Source organism: Panthera onca, chromosome A2 (assembly GCF_046562875.1).
Source record: "Panthera onca isolate mPanOnc1 chromosome A2, mPanOnc1 haplotype 2, whole genome shotgun sequence".
NCBI classification, from domain to species: domain Eukaryota; kingdom Metazoa; phylum Chordata; class Mammalia; order Carnivora; family Felidae; genus Panthera; species Panthera onca.
The window spans coordinates 81,789,375-81,807,190 of NC_138340.1; the positions used below are offsets into that span (position 1 = coordinate 81,789,375).

A 17,816-nucleotide genomic window follows, 5' to 3' on the forward strand; every position below is an offset into this window, starting at 1 on the left:
AACTAACCAGTTTTGAAACATAGTCCAGAACCATCTGTTCAATTTTCTTCTTTTCTACACCCTGTAGGTGTCTCAGAAGATGGTCTTTTAGCTCAGACACCATCTGAAAACAGGATACAGATTAGATAAGTCACAACCTGCCCACTCACACCTGCTACTTGTTTAAACTAGATCCATTTATTAACACTCTTTACCAATATGAAAAATACTGGGTCTGAAGGTCCCACCAGCAGGAATGTACAAACCCATAGTGTTACTTCAACAGGCATAAGTCAAGGGCACCAACGTTCTCCTCAAGAGGAACTACTGATGATTCCCTCAGTGAGCAGCCAAGAATCAGATTCCCAGCCTTAATTAGAATTCTCCAGAGAAGCTGGGCAAAACCATTAACTTAGAAGTCTTTGGGATGTACCAGATGGTTGAAGTCTAGTGCTCCCAGCCCTGGAGAACTAAAAGGAACTACTCTAATCACAGAACAACTGGGAGTTGGAGGGGGGGAGGTATGGTGTGGGACCTTTGGAAGGACACAGGCAGGAGTAAAAAGGAAATGCATCAGGTACCTTCCTCTGCGCAGTGGTTACAGACACTGAATAAAGCCCCTACATGGAAAAGTAATGAACTTATTGATTCTATTGCCTCCAAACAGGCTTGTATACCTACTCTGTTCTTGGAGCTCACCAATCAGTGTGGCATCCCAGCCCTCCCCACCTTTTGTTTTTCTGTCTCCTTCCTTTCTTTTCCCCTCCCTTTTGCCTAGATGCCCTACTCAGCTAGATGCCCTCCTGGCTAGAGAGATTTTTGCATGAATAAACACCATGAGAATCGTACAATTGACATTATATGTGTACATATCTTCTATTTTAGCAGATTTGCATGTATAACATCCTAAGCAAAACTTAGCCTGTGGCATTCTGGGCCATGTGTTCATCAATTAGGCTTAAAATTTTTTGATTCATGACTACTGCATGCTTTTTTGCGCTTTTCAATTTTTCTATAATAGCCATAAACATGAAAATTTAAGTCACCCATAATCCTATCATCTATGTTAACATTTTGAATTTTTTATTTTCCTTTTCTCTAGTGTGCACATTCATTCTAATGTTTCCTAATTTGTTTTTTCTTCATATAATAGTTTATGTCATTAAATATTCTTAACCACACAGGTTGTGATGGCTGCACAGTATTCAATTTTAGGAAAGTACTAGAATTATTTATTCCCTTCTTACACATTATGAGATGCTTCTTATGCAAGTGTTAATAGTACTGAAAAAAATCCTTATACAATATTTGTTTGCCATATCCCCAATTATTTTCTCAGGCTAAATTCCTAGAAATGGAATTTGTTGGGTCACATACTTAAGGTTTGTAGAGACACTGCCGAAAGACACACAGACACTGTGGTTATACTAATTTTTAGCCACATCACATGAGACTGCCCAATTTCCCGTATACTGAACTTTGTAATTTTTAAATTTTTGACAATTTGATACACACATACATAAATTTTTTATATTAGATTCTTTAATCTATCTAATATTTTTGTTGGTTTATGCTATAAAGTAGTGGTATTTGGGATGGGGGGACTTCAATGGTCTTTTCCAAATAGCCAGTCATTGATTGAAAATTCTTTCTTTCCATGGTGATTTTTAAATGCCTCATTTATCATACACTGAACATTCAGATTAAAACTAGAGTCTCCTGATGGTCTATTTTGTACAAGCACCACATTGTTTCAATTATCGTAGCTCAACAACATACTTAGCTATCTGGCAATGCTAGTTCCAGTCCTCTTTGTCAAGTGAGTCACTTGGTCAACTGTCAGAGAAATTTCATTGGCTTGTTAGTTGTAATTTTATTAAACCTAGAAGCTAAGGATTTGGAAATGGAATAATGTTTTTCATTTACTTTTCTAACTGGTTAATCCTAATAAAAAAGAAAATAAATTTAGAATCACCAGCTTATTAACTTTTTCCTTATTATTCCCCATTTCCCCAGTTGATTATTTTATTTGTTTGTTGCACTGGACAATCATAGCATCTTCTTTTACTTTTGTTTCTTATTGCACTGTATAGAATTTCTAGAACAATATAAAATTTTAGTGAAAATAGCAAGGATCCTTAACTTCCTTCTGATTTTAACAGGAATGCCCCCAACATTCCATTAAGAAGGGTGTTAACCATTAGTATTAGAATATTTTTTTGCCTAATTGATGTATTACAGGAGTGGGATTTTACTTTTATCAATTTTAAGCACCTATAAAGATGATCTTTTTTTCCCCTCTTTGAACTAGTGATATGATGAATTACATTAATGTATTTGCTAATATTAAGCCTTCCTAGAAAAAAGCCCACCTGACCATGCCATATTTTTCAAATGGACAACTGGAAAATATTTTAATTAAGCTTGTGGTATCTATGTTTATAAGTAAAAGTGGTCACTGTTAGATTTTGGTTTTAAGGTTATGCTAGCTTTCTAAAGTGACTGAGAAGCTTCCCATTTTTTTTCCCCCCAAAAATAATTTACATAGCATGGGGATGATCTAGATCCTTAAGCCAGTTTGAAAGAACTGACTCATTAAATAATTTGGTGACTTTTTTGGAGATAATTTTTGACAATTTTTTCAAATTATTTATGGTTATTGTGCTTTCAAGGACTTCTATTTCTTCTTGGCTCAAGTTTGGTATTTCTCTTTATTAAGGAAAATTTAACTGGAATTTTCAAATGTGTTTTTCTCATATTTTAAAATTTTCCGTAATTTAACGTGATGGATTACCCCATTCCTAAGCCTGTACAGTATTAAAAATATTTTATTAAACTTTTCAGATGTCTCTTTAATCATTTTTTAAAACATATTTTGGATTTATTTACCAATTCCGCTCTTACAGTAATTTATATAACTCTCTTTGGTCTTCCTACAGTAGGACTTCTTGAGAAAGAATACTTTATTCTGTTGTGTTTTAAACCCCAAATACAAATGCCACAGAGACATTGTTCTTCCCTTGTTTCAAAAACTCAGTGGAGTACATTTCCTTATGATGTTCCGTAATTATATATTTTGGGGGTGACTGATTTATGTATGTCTCTCCCACTAAACTATAAATTCTAAAAGTGCAGGGGTGCCTAGGTGGCTCAGTTGGTTAAACGTCTGACTCCAGATTTCAGCTTCAGGACCTCATGGTTCATGAGCCCAGAGTTAGGCTCTGTGCTGACAGTGTGGATCCTGCTTGGAATTCTCTCTCTCTCTCTCTCTCTCTCTCTCTCTCTCTGCACCCCCCGCCACTTGCACGTGCTCTCTCTCTCTCTCTCAAAATAAATAATTAAACCTTAAAAAAAATTCTAAAAGTGCAGAAATCTTATCTGTGTTGCTTAACCACTGACCACACAGGGCCTACAGGGCTGATAACACCAAATGTTAAAAGAATGAATGAATGAATGAATGAAAAGAATGAATGAAAGATAAGGTTAGCATGAGAAGTACAATCTAGCCCTTTCCCCTTTTCTTGAAGCCTATCATTTCCCAGCACCCAAATGGCCCACAGACCGCTTACCAGACCCATAAGCAGTCTCTGGTGGTTGTCCTCCTCCTGGAAGAGGGGTGTTAATCTTGGCTCTGAAATTAAACAGAGCACGAGTCAAGCAGAGTGGTTTTCAGAAAATGGGCTAGAAGAAGAGAAATCAGCCTGGGTTTCCCTTCTCTGACTTTTTGGGAAAACTGAACACTTTGTTGATAGGATGAAATTTTTCATTACATGTGTGACCTATTCCTACAAGCTGAACTTATCACTCAGGTGATACGCAGCTCTATTCTAACAGAGGTAGAGACTAGGAAAGAAAGAAAATGAGGAACACATTTCCCAACACCAATAGGATCTGGCTTTGATTCCTCTTCAACATGAAAACTCACCACTAAGAACCTCTGCTTCACTGGTGTCAGGGAGACTTGCGTCCTCTCTTACTGCCAAGAAGGGCACAACTCAGGGACAGGGACTTGGTGAAAGGATTGCATGACTCCCTTCTTTGTGACCCCCTGTAGTTTAGTGACCTTGAGAGTCACAGAACTGAGGGGACCTGTTAATTCCTGTATCAAATAATACTAACTGAAACAAGTTATCCAACTGAAAGGTAACTAGATCAAGATGGGAAAGTGACAGGGAAGGGGCAGGCAAGCACAGTCTCACTAGATGTGCCCTCACACTCCTCTAACAGCACCTGGGTGCCCTGCTCCTCCTCTCCTGCAGCACCTGAGCCACAGCACCTGTCAAGAGAGCAGAACTTCCCCGCTCAGCAGGCTGGTGACCCTATGTGGGATGGCACAGAGGCCTCTTGACCCCTTTGGATAAATTCTACTGGATCCTACACAATCTTCCTGATTTAGATGAAGTCATTCCAAACTTGACTCCAGCAGTCCTGAATTTCACACAGATTGTTCTGTTTCTGTTAGCAATGACGTTCTTCCTAGGAAACTAGTACAAACTAAGCACGTGAGAGGAAGGGACAAGTCCCTAATGTGCTCTCAAAAAGGATACTGGTCACAGGATGCAAACTGGCCAAAAGTACAGGGGCAGGAGTGACGGACACGACAAAATCCTGGACAACCAGCAACACTTCCCAGATTGCAACATTCCCAGCAGTACGTGGAGGGTGAGCATGAATCAGACACATTCACACCCTGGCCGCTGGGCAGGACTCTGGCTAGTGGCAGAACCCCCTGGCTTCAGGCACGGATGGCCTGGTAACACAGGCTGAGGATGGTTCCCTTGGGGCTGTTCAGTGAGCACAGGCTCTGTCGGCCTGGGCTGGATGACAAGTTCACTATCATGGTTCACATGGGCTGTGCACACAGCTGCAGGATGTACCCCAACACACTATATAAAATATTTTCTGTTAGCGCCACCCAATATGTACCTAAACACCCGAGCCTATAAAACAACAGTGGGATGTAAAAATAACAGCTTTTCAAATGGAGGCTGGCCTCTATGAGGCATGAAAGAGTTCCAGGGGCAAAACCACAGAAAACTTGTACCTGGGTATGCTTAACATTCTCTTCCCCCAGTTTCACCTGGACAAACACCTGTTCATCAAGACTTACCTCAGACATTGCTCCCTCTGGGAAGGCTTTTCTAACCCCGCTCTCTTCCGCAATCACCCCCACTCCTGACCCACTCCCTCCCCCACTATGGTTCTATAACACCTGTCACCTGGTTTGGAAACCATGTGTTAGCACCTCTTCCTCACACATTCATGACAAAGCAGCCACCTCAAGTATCCCCTGCACCAAGCACTGTGTTGTATGAGGCACTATAAACACCAGCCCATTCACTCTCATTTTCTCCTCACCTTGCCCTGAAAAGGATAGCGCACAAAATGAATAGACGGCTTGCCCAGGAGCACACTGAGAGCGCTGTGGACAAACTGGAAGTCAAGCCAAGTTCTGTCCAGGTCCAAGCCTGTGCTCTTCCCCCATAACCACACAGCTCACCCAGAGACTCCTCATCTTTGTACCCCTATGGCCTAGCCTAGTGAGTGCCCAAGTGTTAACCAAGTCACAGACTCTCGCATGATCAGCCTGCTGGAAAGAAATCAGCTCTAGGCCAGGGGAACTGCCCAAGTGCATCCTGTGGGTACAGCCACAGGGCATGGTAATTAGATCAAGTCCATGAAGAAAAATAATGAAAACCACAAGGCTAACAGTGAAGGACTGGCCCAGCTAAAGTACATTCAGCAGCTGCCCCTGCAGGTCCTGGTGCCAAGACAGACAGGGAAGGAGCTGGGTGGTCCCTCTAACAGGAAGATATTCAAGGGTACTGCCTTCATTACACTATTGGGTGTGATTTTCTTGCCAACTCACAGTGGTACGAAAGACAGTGTTACAAACCAAACACTGACATCCAGAAGGCTTTATTATAGGTCTTTTCTTACCCAAATTCCTTGCTTCTAGGTTAGAAATCACCCTACAAAGAAATTAGCCAATGTTATTCACATATAAAGATTAAAAAAAAAAAAAGCCACAATACCATACAAAGACATCCTCCATAAAAACCACTGCAGAAACTGTTCTCAGGTCGCTGAAAACCTCAAACACTTTAATCAACTTGGCAAAAGCCACATTAGGCAATTATAAGATCTCAAAACCCTTTAGTGAAAACAATGACAATAATTCAGAACAATCACAGCTCTCAGTTATTGGAAATAATGGGAACAGAAAATAGAACAGGGCTGGAATGGGGCCTACACTTGTAGCACTCTGAGATGACTCATCTATCCAGAAAATGTGCTTTCAAAATAAGAGCCAGTTCGTCAGTCCACTGACACTTTTTAAATGAACCTACTGTCTCTACCCACCTTAAAGTGCTCAGTTAGTAAGAGCTTTATCACTTATAATTCATCCATCCTCTTGATGAAAGTCTACAAGGTTTAACACATATAATTTTCCCACTAGAAACTCCAGCACTGAACTCAAGAATAGGGCCCAGGTGGCTGCATTCATTTAAGTTGACAGCATCATCTGAGGGTACTCAACAAAAGTAAGCTACTTCCATGAAAGTTACCCAAAAAAGGAATCGCAAAAGATAGCCATCTTATAGGAACACCAATCCCTAATTTTACTTACTTCGTTGCATTATCAAGAATATTCTTCACATACACCATGGACCTTCTTCTTCCTGTTTTCTAGAAGGGAGAACATGTCAGAAGTGTGGAAGGTAGAGGTTTTGTGGGTGACATTTTTCACACTAAGGACATAATGCAATATAGGAAAGAAGTATAATTTTAGCAAAAAAGAAATATACTTTCCAAGTAACCAAAATACCTAGGTTCTTAAAAATTAGTTTAGAAAACATTGTAGTCTGAAATTATTAGATTTATAGGAAGGTGCAAGTCAACTATACACTGTTGTGTTATACACAACAAAACTACAATTATATACAATGCTAAAGAGAGATTTCATGTACTCTCCACCCGGTCTCCCCCAGAGTCTCCATCTTCTATAAACAGCTATAGTACAATATCAAAATCGGGAAACGGATGTTGGTAAGATGAGGGTATAGTTCGATGTCATTTCATCATATATGCAGATTCATGTACCATAGTGCACCACCTCAATCAAGCTACGTAACTGTTCCATCTTTCCAAAGATCTCCCTTGTGCTGCCCGCTTTGTAGTCAGTCCCAGCCACTCTTGTTTCAACTATCCCTAATCCCTAGCAACCACTAATTTGGGAACACCTAGATTTTTAAATCAAATTTTAACTATACAAGTACCGCAAGAACCCGTGTTAAGACCTGGAGGTTAATCCCATTTCTACTATGAATATGCTGTGTGTGTCCCTTAACCTCTGTGCACTTGATTTTCCTCCTCAAGAGAATAGAGAGCAGAGAAGCACTTTGGTCTTCCTGCAACAATGCAAAAGGACCTGGCAACTGGAGAGACCTGCAAATTTAAGCCAGCCTCAAGACTTAAGGGCATCAGCTCATCAAATGTACTATGCTTTTGCTTTTTGCTTTATTCTTATGAATCCACACAAACCTCTTCTGAGATCAGGCTGTGCCATTCTCTCCTGACCATGCTGTTGTTATAGTGCAAGTGTGGCTTGGAGTACTTAACATATTCCAGGTTGGAGTTCAGTTTTTCCCAGTAGCCCTTAAAACTATGCACCTGTAGGAGACAAAAACATTGGTGAGCTTGAGAAGCAGGGCCTGTGGCCCAAACTACCCGGTAAGGATCGCTGGAGCCTTGCTGCAAAGCTGGGCTTGCTTTACTTCCTCAGCTCTCATAGGGTAGCATTTATGAGTGAATTCTTCTCACGAAAGATGGCATTTCCCTCCTGAAAGAAATTCTAAATTGGAGAGACTTGGGGTGCCTGGGTGGCTCAGTCGATTAAGCATCTGACTCTTGATTTCGGCTCAGGTAATAGTAATACATTTTTTTAATGTTGAAGGATATATTGACACAAATTGCTTTTAAAGTTTTAAATTTTAAATTTAAGTATAATTAACATACAGTGCTATATTAGCTTCGGGAGTGCAACACAATGATTCAAGACTTCTATATATGAATCAGTGCTCACCATGGTAAGTGTAGTCACCATCTGTCATCAAACAACATTATTACAATCTTATTGACTAGATTCCCTATGCTTTCTTGGTGTTGAGCTGTAGAAGTTCTTTATATATTTTGAATATTAACCTCTTATTGGACATATTCAGTAGATTGCCTTTTTGTTTTGTTGGTTTCTTTTGCTGTGCAAAAGCTTTTTATTTTTATATTTTTCTAATAGTTTATTTTTGCTTTTGTTTCCCTTGCCTAAGGAGACATATCTGGAAAAATGTTTCTGTGGCTGAGGTCAAAGTATATACTGACACAAACTGTTTTCTTAAATCAATGAAGATAGATTTATGATACACTTTCTTGCCAAAATATACGTGTTTATAAAAGATAGGACTGGAGCCAAAGGTGCAATGTGTAGCCATAAAACAAAGTGAGCTAATGCCTAGTGTGGTGACAGACTTGGCTGCATTGCAAGAAAAAAAAAGAGAATTTATACAAAATATGTCTCAACCAAGAAAAATGCCCTTACGTTAAATAATAGCACATTATCCAAATTCTTATTGGAAGTCCATTGGTTCAAAATGAATTTTGGAGTATCAGTAAATTACATAATAATATTAACTTACTGTTTTAGAAGGCTGAAAGGCCCATCCAGCCAACATCCCTTCTCACAGAGACAAGAAAAACTATGTTCAAGAAAAGGGCATTTCTAGGGGAAACCGGCACACTGGTCAAGTCACACCACCAACTTGACCTACCTACCTCACCTTTTCTTCCTCTTTCAATTTATTTAAAATTAATATACCTTTATCCACCCTTTGGTCTTCCTTCTATTTAAAAAAATAATAATGAAAGCAAATACTGCCAACATTTGGCAGTATTCAGTCCCTGACAGGAAGTCAGTACAGCTTTCTTGCTATTCTACCCCTGGGTTCAGGCACTCTAGGGCCAAAGCCCAAAAACTAATTGGTGTTGTGGTGACACCTAGTGGTCAGTTAAGATACTAACTCTGCCTGCTTTGCCACCACAGTCCCACCCCTCTGATCTTGTGAGGAACACGGATGCCCTTTTATCTGTCATGGGGCCTCTTCCCCTCAAGCCAAACACCACTGTCCTGTCTGAAGACCCCACTCACACACTGTAACTCCTAAGACAAGATCTCTCCCAAGCTACCTTCCTTCTCCTTCCTCCCCCATTAAAAAATCCCTGTTCTCAGCTGAGAATAAACAGATAAAACAAGTCCATAGATAGGTTTCCAAGAGGGTTATGAACCCACTGATTGTATGTAAAATGGAGTGACTTGTAGGAACAATTTTCTGGGGACAAGGTCTACAGCCTGCACCAGATGTTCAAAGGAATTCATAACCTAAAATAGTTCAAAACCACTGGGTTAGAAGGAAAAGGATCTAAGTTTTAAAAATAAACAAACAAAAAACACTTTAAATAAGAAACAACTGTTAATCAGAAGTCCCAGAAATATTTTACTTAAACCGGTGGGTCTTTCAAGAATGTCACCGGGCTGCATGCCATAACATAAGTGAAAACAATTAGTGGCCGATGTCACTACATGGTATTTACAAGGTAAGTGATGTAATTTTTTAAGTTATGAAAATTCTCAGGGATCACTGTAATTGGAAGGTCTATTTGGAGGCCTAAGTAATAGATAAGACCCAGAGTTTGAAAATAGATTTGAGTACGTAAAAGACAAGGGGAGGATGTTCCAGATGGGGCATGTAGGGAGTGAGCAAAGACTGAATGAAAGACTGGAGTGATCCGGGGTTTAGATCAGAGAGCATTAGAGAAAGCAGAGAAAGCAAACAATAGCACTTGGTTCTCTGTGGCAAAGATTGCTGCCTCTAGCACGTCACTCCCAACCTCAGTAAACACCTGGCTTGCATCCCCTAGACATTTAACTGGTGGGGGGTGTGACCTGAGCTTCCTGAGTTTTAGAAGCTCCCTGGGAAACCCCAATGCACAGCCAGGGCAGAGAACCCTGCTTAAGCATGCCTGCCCAGGTAATCCCAGTCTCCCACCCAGCCTCGCATATTTGCCTCATCTACACCCCTGGTTTACAGGCTGATGAAGAACCAGCTGTCTGAAGACTCATGATTGTGTTGTTAAATAGTAGGAGAAAGGGTCAAAGAGAAGGTCAGCCAATCTAGGACAGATTTCGAACGTCAATGAAAAACAAGCATACTCATTAACCCAGAGAATTCAAGCAGTTCCAAGATAAAATTTTAGATGCTTTAACACAGAAAGAGGGGGGAAGAGAGAGTGAAAGCTACACAGTCACATCCTAACAGTCAACCTGGGAGCACAGAAAACCACTCCTGTGTTGCTCAATTAGCACTTACGGAACCAGTTGTGAACTCAACATTGTGTTCATCAGAAACAACAGCATCAACACAAAGTAAAAGCCACAACAGCCCAGAAAGAACATTGCAGGCTACTTCAGAAGAGCTCAAAACTTTAAAATACACAAAAATACTTTGTAAAAAAAATATTCATGAATTTAACTACTTCTGGGAGATGCTAGTGTTAGAAGCCATCAGATCCTCAGGGAAGCCCCAGAAGTATTTTCTTGCACAAGAAGGAGTTTTAAAGTTTGATTCTGAAAGAAGGCAAATTATCCCAGGTCTCCTCTTGAAAAATAATCTCCTTTTATCTCTTAGGAGGACATGAAATAATTATTAAAGGAAGCCCATCAAAACTATTAATTGAACCAAAGGACCAAAGAATTACATTAAGGAACTGTTCCCCGTTAATGATTTGGGTTGCCAGTTGATTTTAGGAGGAAAAAAAATCCCTGTGGTACTGGCTCATCTGCAAATTACTGCCAGGAAAAACAAAAAACAAAACAAAACAAAATCTGCCTTTTATTTCTAAAAGTCCCTCTGGCTTTGGTTCTACATCTGATTAACCATCATCTTCTTAGAGGAGAAGAAGCCACCTCAGAGACCTTTACTCTTCATGCCAGGGCTCAACTAGCAGAACTAAAGCATCAATCCAATTTGTTCAGTAGATACCATCTCAGTATCAACTTCTATTTGCAGCCCAGAGAAACACAGTGACCCACTACCTCTAGTGCAGATAGAACATAGAAACACCTGTGTGTCCATAAACCCAGCAAAGCACCATATTAAGCCAAAATGCTCTAAACAGACCATCAGATCCATACAGAGGACCAGTGACTAGATCTCCTGAAGCTTCCCACAAAGGGGACTGCATGTTGTAAGTGCCAGTTCTCCTACTTATAAATTAACTTCCTCTTTCTTCTCACCACCTAGGAAAAAATCTCTCTTCTTTGCCCAGCCAGGTGGCTCCCTTAGCCATTTTTAATGGGCTGCATTTTAATGTAATCACTAAATATGACTCTAAACTATTCCATTTCACAATCAGCATATACCCTGAGGAAGCCAATGCTATTTCCCTCCTTTCAACCTTAAGCATTCAACAGAACATCTCCAACCAAACCTATGAATAACAGCAGCACAGCCTAGTGACTCAATCTGTTCCTCAGTTTCATCATCTGAGATATAAACTGAAGATACCCCATGTCTGTAGATATAATAGAAATGAATATACCAGCCTACTGCTCCATTTCTAATAGGTAGCACTTCTTTGTAGCATCATAAAATTATGTTTGACAATATTCACTGAACTTGTCATAACTCACTGCCCCGGAAAATATGTTGTACAGGAAAAAACTTTTCTACAACAGTCTGTTCACAGAAGACTTCACTTCTGCTGTCACTAAATGTGTGAACTCCACCCCTGCCCCCATCCATTAATTCTCCAACACCAGCTGGGTGTCCCATAGTTTAACTCAGTTCTGACACTACCTGAAGACAGCATCAAATCCCACAGGCTGCCTATAAATTGGAGGTTCCCAACACCCCCTGGGGTTTGATAATTCACTGGAGTAGCCCACAGAAGTAAAAAAACAAAACAAAACAAAACCAGTTTACTTACTATATATTGGTTTATTGTAAAAGGATACAACTAAGGAAAACCAGGGGCACTTGGGTGGCTCAGTCAGTTAAGAGTCCAACTCTCGATTTCAGCATAAGTCAAGATTTCACGGTTCTGACACTGAGCCCCTTTTTGGGCTCCCCACCAAGCATGGAGCCTGTTTGGGATTCTCTCACTCTCTCACTGCCCCTCCCAAGCTCACTCATACACAGTGCCCATGTCCTCATTCCCTCTCTCCCTCTCAAAATAAAGAAACATTAGTGGTACCTGGGTGGTTCAGTTGGTTAAGTGACTGACTTTGGCTCAGGCCACAATCTCATGGTTAGTGGGTTTGAGCCCTGCATGGGGCTCTGTGTTGACAGCTCAGAGCCTGGAGCCTGCTTCAGATTCCGTGTCTCCCTCTCTCTCTGCCCCTCCCCCACTCACACACACACACACACACACACACACACACACACACACTCTCTCTCTCTCTCTCTCTCTCTCTCTCGCTCAAAAATAAACTTAAACAAATAAATAAACAAACATTTAAAAAAACAACAACAACAACTAAGGAACCACCAGATGGAAGAGATGAATAAGACAAGGCATGGGGGAAAGGGCTCAGAGTTTCCATGCATTCTTCAGGCACACCACCCTCCCACAACTTCACCTGTTCATCCATCTCAGAAACTCTTCAAACTCCTTCAGTAAAGGTTCTTTATGGAGGCTCCATTACATAGGCAGGATTGATTAAATCATTGGTCATTGGGGACTGAACTCAATCTCTGGCTACTCTCTCTTACCTCTGGAAGTGAGGAGGGAATGGGCTTAAATTTCCAACTTTCTAATCACGTGTTTGGTTCTTTAGACAACCAGCTCCTAGTCTTAGGTGCTTTCGAAAAATCACCTTATTAACATAACTCGGGTGTAGCTGAAAGGAGCTTGCTATGAATAAAAAAAAAGACATTCTTTACACCTTTGTGCCCTGGGGTGATTTCAGGCACTGGGAACAAACACTAAATATAACACAAGATGTCCCTGTAGTTCTTACCACTTAAGAAATTATAAGGAACTCTCTGTCAGGAATCATGGATGAAGACCAAAAGTGTATTTCTAGTTTTACCATAGTATCACATATATACAGACTGATCTTTGGAAAAATCACTATTTGTCACATAACCAATTGACATTTCTGGTAATGCTACATTGTTATCAAAGCAACAATCCTCATTTTTAAAATTGTAAGCTATTACGTTGTAATTTTGTTGCTACTTCGGATCTCTAACCAACCTTTTATTTAAATGATGGTGGTTGTCTGTACTGGGAGGGTCAAGGGAAAAAGTGTTGTATTTCACCAAGCACTTAATGACACCCATGCTCTACCCAATTAAAACAGTATTCTTAAAACACTTTTTAAGTGAAGAAGCATAATTAAATAAACAAGCCTCTACACGGAGAAGAGCCCAGGTGCCAATAATTGTTTTCCCAATTGCTCAGGGGTACTGAGACCCCAAATAGGCATTTGACATAACACCCTCGCTTCTGAGTGGAAGTAAGTGGGAAGGGGATTTAAGTCTCTGACTTTCCCAGTCTCTGGGTCAGACAGTTAATCTCTAATCAAATGACAAAAAGGTTTCCTTACTTTATAAAATGAAAATAGAGATGTCTGGCTTAAAAAATACTTTGGTAGGGGCGCCTGAGTGGCTTAGTCAGTTGGGCGTCCGACTTTGACTCAGGTCATGATCTCATCATGGTTGGTGGGTTCGAGCCCCGTGTTGGATCTGTGCTGACAGCTCAGAGCCCGGAGCCTGCTTGGATCCTGTGTCTCCCCCTCTCTCAAAAAATGAACAAAATGTTAAAAAAAACAAAACAAAACCCCCAAAAAAACCTTTGGTAAAAATTCCCCATTTCTCCATCTGTGATATGCTTGTTCACCTTTTATCTTTATATTCAAGTAGGTGGTTTATATATTTTAATCCTTAGGTGCTCTTGTGGTTGGACAGTTTTAATAGTTTCTCTTCTCACCATAAAATCAAAGGTAATTTTGGGGCGCCTGGGTGACTCAGTCAGTTGAGCGTCTGACTTTGGCTCAGGTCATGATCTCTCAGTTCGTGAGCAGCCCCGTGTCAGGCTCTGGGCAGACAGCTCAGGGCCTGGAGCCTGCTTCGGATTCTGTGTCTCCCTCTCTCTCTCTGCTCCTCCCCTGCTCACACTCTGTCTCTGTCTCAAAAATAAATAAAGATTAAAAAAAACTTTTTTTAATCAAGGGTAATTTTAAACCTTTCACAAAAATAGCCACTTCCCCAGAAAAAACCATGTTTTATGAAGGGGTAAAATCATTCATAGGAAGGTCACTCTTGATAACACTGCTTTTAAGGCAAGGACCTTGTTCCAATATACTTATTAATTGTTTAAAATCTTTTGGAAACCATTTTATAAAGCAAGGAAGCCACTTGTCTTTCAGGTGATAAACTTCTAATGTAACTGGGTTATGCTAGTTAAATTACATATTCATATGTTAAACGTTTGTAAAGTACTCCACAGGAGAATTATTTGCAGAGAGAGCAGGAAGAAAGTGCTTATCCAGTTTCACTTTGCCTTTCCCTCTCCTGACTCCTTATCAGGGCAGTCATCTACCAAGGAGAATGGAAGCAAGTGTGGTCAGAGTAAATAGGGGTCCCTTGGGCCTCATGGAAATTCCGGCAGCAAGCATGCATTCAAAAGGTAACTTGTGATTCAGGTCATAGGTACTCAGAGCCAAGTCCTGTAGCTGAATAAGCATGGCAAGAACAGTCATATAGCTGGGACCGGGGAGGGAGGAGCAGGATGGGGGTGGTGGGGGTTGAGCCGCTGCAAGCAGGTCCATCGCAATATAATTAAGCTGGGACTTGGGGTAGAAGAAGTAGGTCAAAGGCAGCGGCTTATAGTGAGGGGTATTGTGCAAGCAGAAATGAGGAAACGTGAGACAGATCAGAGCCAGGTGTCCTGTGCGCTGGGAGATTCTGATTAGGGTCTCCCATGCTGAGTGATTGGGGTGGGGGCTGGGGAGCTGGCGGAACCAAATTTAGTACCATCTCCTCCTGAGCCCAAAGCCCATCCCAGCAGTGTACCTTCAACTTCCCAGACAGATCTTGTCTGTGAGGACAAGGTCAGGTCGTGAAGAGATCTATAGTTGGAACCTGTGCTATTGTAACCCTTCCTGCCAGCGTGTAGATACATGTAGAGCAGTGGGAGAGCTCCTCAGCAGGTTTGGAAGACAGCTGTCTGCAAGGCCAAATGCTAAAGATAATTAGGGGAGAGGAGAAATTAGTGAGAAGGCAGAGGGAATATCAAGGGAGAGAAAACACGAACAAGATAAAAACGCATCATTTTACACACAAATAAGCAAATAGAAAAAAGAAGAAAGAAAAAGTGCAAAAACAAGCCACTTTGTTCCTAAGCAAAGCAAATCATATTCTTAGCATTAAGCCAACGGGTAAAAAATGAAGAGAACCTTCACATCACTCTTCTATACTTAATTTTTTAAATGAAAATATACGACAGTGATAAGGTTATAGTAAAACTGATGAACTTGTACATTCCTTGTAAGTTAATCACAACTTTTTTTTAAAGTTTATTCATTTTGAGAGAGAGAACGAGAAGTGGAGAGTCAGAGAGAGAGGGAAAGAGATCATCCCAAACAGGCTCCATGCTGTATGCATACATCCCGACACAGGGCTTGAACCCACAAACTGTGAGATCACTTACCTGAGCGGAAATCAAGAGTCAGATGCTCCACCGACTGAGCCACCCAGGCTCACCTGCAACTTCTTTTTAAAATACCAATTTGGCAATAAGAATCAAAAGCTATCAAAACTGTCAGTCTTTCACCCAGTAATACTCCTGGACATTTAACCTTGGGGGGAATAAATCAAAGGAAAAACTGTCTATATAAAAATATTCACTGAGACGTTATTTTTAATAGCAATTTTTTAAAAGGGGGGCTGAAGACAAAGTAAATATTTCAAAACAGAAAAATGATTAATGAGGACACAACAACCCAGCAGAATTCTATGGAGCCATTAGAGATCATAATCATGACATCACGTGGCAGCATGAAAACTGCTTGATATGATTTGCCATCTTTATTCAGTATCTCTAGATGGCCACTACTACTAGGTAATAAATGCATACCTAGGACAGAGACCAGGAGGAAGTGGAGGGGTGAGGGGGACCGACAGTTGATATGTTAGGACCTGTAGAGTTGTGGGTGACACTGGTTTCTTTTTAAAATTTTCCATTGTGTGGTTTATTGTGTGTCCACTAAACACATTATGGGTTTGGTAGGACTAGTGATAAAAGCAGAAAAGAAATGAAAGGAGAGAGGGTCTTAAGAACGTTTTAAGCTATTAATCAAACCTTTCTTTCCCCTCCATCTTCCTCCCTTTGTCGAGCTTCCCAGTGGTCTCAGGCTATGGCCGAGAACCATCACTTGTTGGTCTCCTTGAAGGACCCTTCTTAGGACCAAAACCCAGAACCACTACACCTGTCCCCATTGGCCCTCTCTCACTCTCAGGGCATCACTGTAACCTCAGATCTCATGGCTTTCCCCCCAGCTGCCCAGGCCTGGCCTGCCCTTCATGAACCCACAAGAATCAAGTGTAAATGAAAGGGCACAGCACAGTGAGCTGCCTGCTGGCAAAACTTGAGATTTCCCACTACACACCAAACTACAATTAACAGGAAGCAATGCCAAAAACAACAAAAGAGCTTCAAGAATACTGCTAAAATACTCTCCAGTTTTTAACTACATACACATTCTTTTCTGCTCACCTCACCCCATTCTCCCTATTGTACTCAGAAACTCTTCTGAAACCACCAAACTGCAGAAAGACACTAATAGCTACCACTTCGTGGCAGGAAGGGGGTGTGCAGAAGCTTCACAGAGACCACATACAGAGCCACTACAGATCTCTTTTGAGAAACAGAAAAGCGGTTCTTAGAACCAGAAGGAAATTAGATAATCCCAGTCCAGGTTACTTAATGGGTGTGTGTGTGTGTGTGTGTGTGTGTGTGTGTGTACGCACGCACATATGATAAGGAGGTGGGAGCACAAATGAAGTAAAGAAACAGCTACAGCTACCAGGTCCTCCAAGGACAGTTTACAAGAAAGAACTCCTCCAGTGTGAACTGATTTGAGGTGCGGTGGAAAGGACCGGTTCTATACGGTTTCCGTTGAGCCCTGTAATTCTCTATCTTCAGAAAACTGCCCTCTCCGAAGAGTATTCTTAAGAATTGCCATAATATCACTATCAGTGACTACTCAACCCCTTAGAATGGATTTTCTAGAGAACTAACCCCTACCCACATCCTCCCCCAACAGCTTACAAGCCCCCCTGGGAACCACCTTAATACTTGGGGCAGCAGGGACGGGACTCCAGTTGGGCGTAGAGACCAGCAAGGAAGCCGTGCACAGCCGTGGTCTCGCCTCTGCCTATAAGGACTTACCTTCATGAAAGGCAACGCGATCTCTTCTGTCACAAGGGTTATTCCAGGAATTTCCTATCGTGGGGAAAAAACATACACACAACTGCTAAACCTATCAACCACCACAAGCTTGAGCCTTCAGGAAGTGTTTTCTGCACAGACAGAAGCTGCGGGCAGCTCCCAGTTTGCTAACCTCTACTTTAAATAAACCTTGGGGTTTATAAATAACAGTGAACACAGCCCATCTTTTGCCTCGGGAAGGGAAATGTTCTTCAAAGTTATGATTACAATAGATGACAGGGTTTCTGAAGGAAAGGAGAAGACTATTAGGAATACAGAGTAAATAGTTT

The 17,816-nt window shown here is 41.1% G+C and overlaps 1 protein-coding gene across 13 annotated transcripts in view; it reads right to left on the bottom strand.

The window, feature by feature from the left end:
* Positions 1-17,816, bottom strand: part of GSAP (gamma-secretase activating protein) — a 204,477-nt gene that overhangs the window by 13,212 nt on the left and 173,449 nt on the right. For all 13 annotated transcript variants that reach the window (XR_009609966.3, XR_009609967.3, XM_060632294.3 and 10 more), the window contains 6 exons: positions 17,488-17,541; positions 7,525-7,653; positions 6,611-6,669; positions 5,920-5,951; positions 3,549-3,610; positions 8-103 (listed from right to left, as the gene is read on the bottom strand). Coding sequence is in view for 11 of the 13 variants with exons in the window: in XM_060632294.3 (XP_060488277.2) it covers positions 8-103; positions 3,549-3,610; positions 5,920-5,951; positions 6,611-6,669; positions 7,525-7,653; positions 17,488-17,541 (432 nt within the window). In the remaining 2 variants the exon portion in view is untranslated. The remainder of the gene's footprint in view (positions 1-7; positions 104-3,548; positions 3,611-5,919; positions 5,952-6,610; positions 6,670-7,524; positions 7,654-17,487; positions 17,542-17,816) is intronic.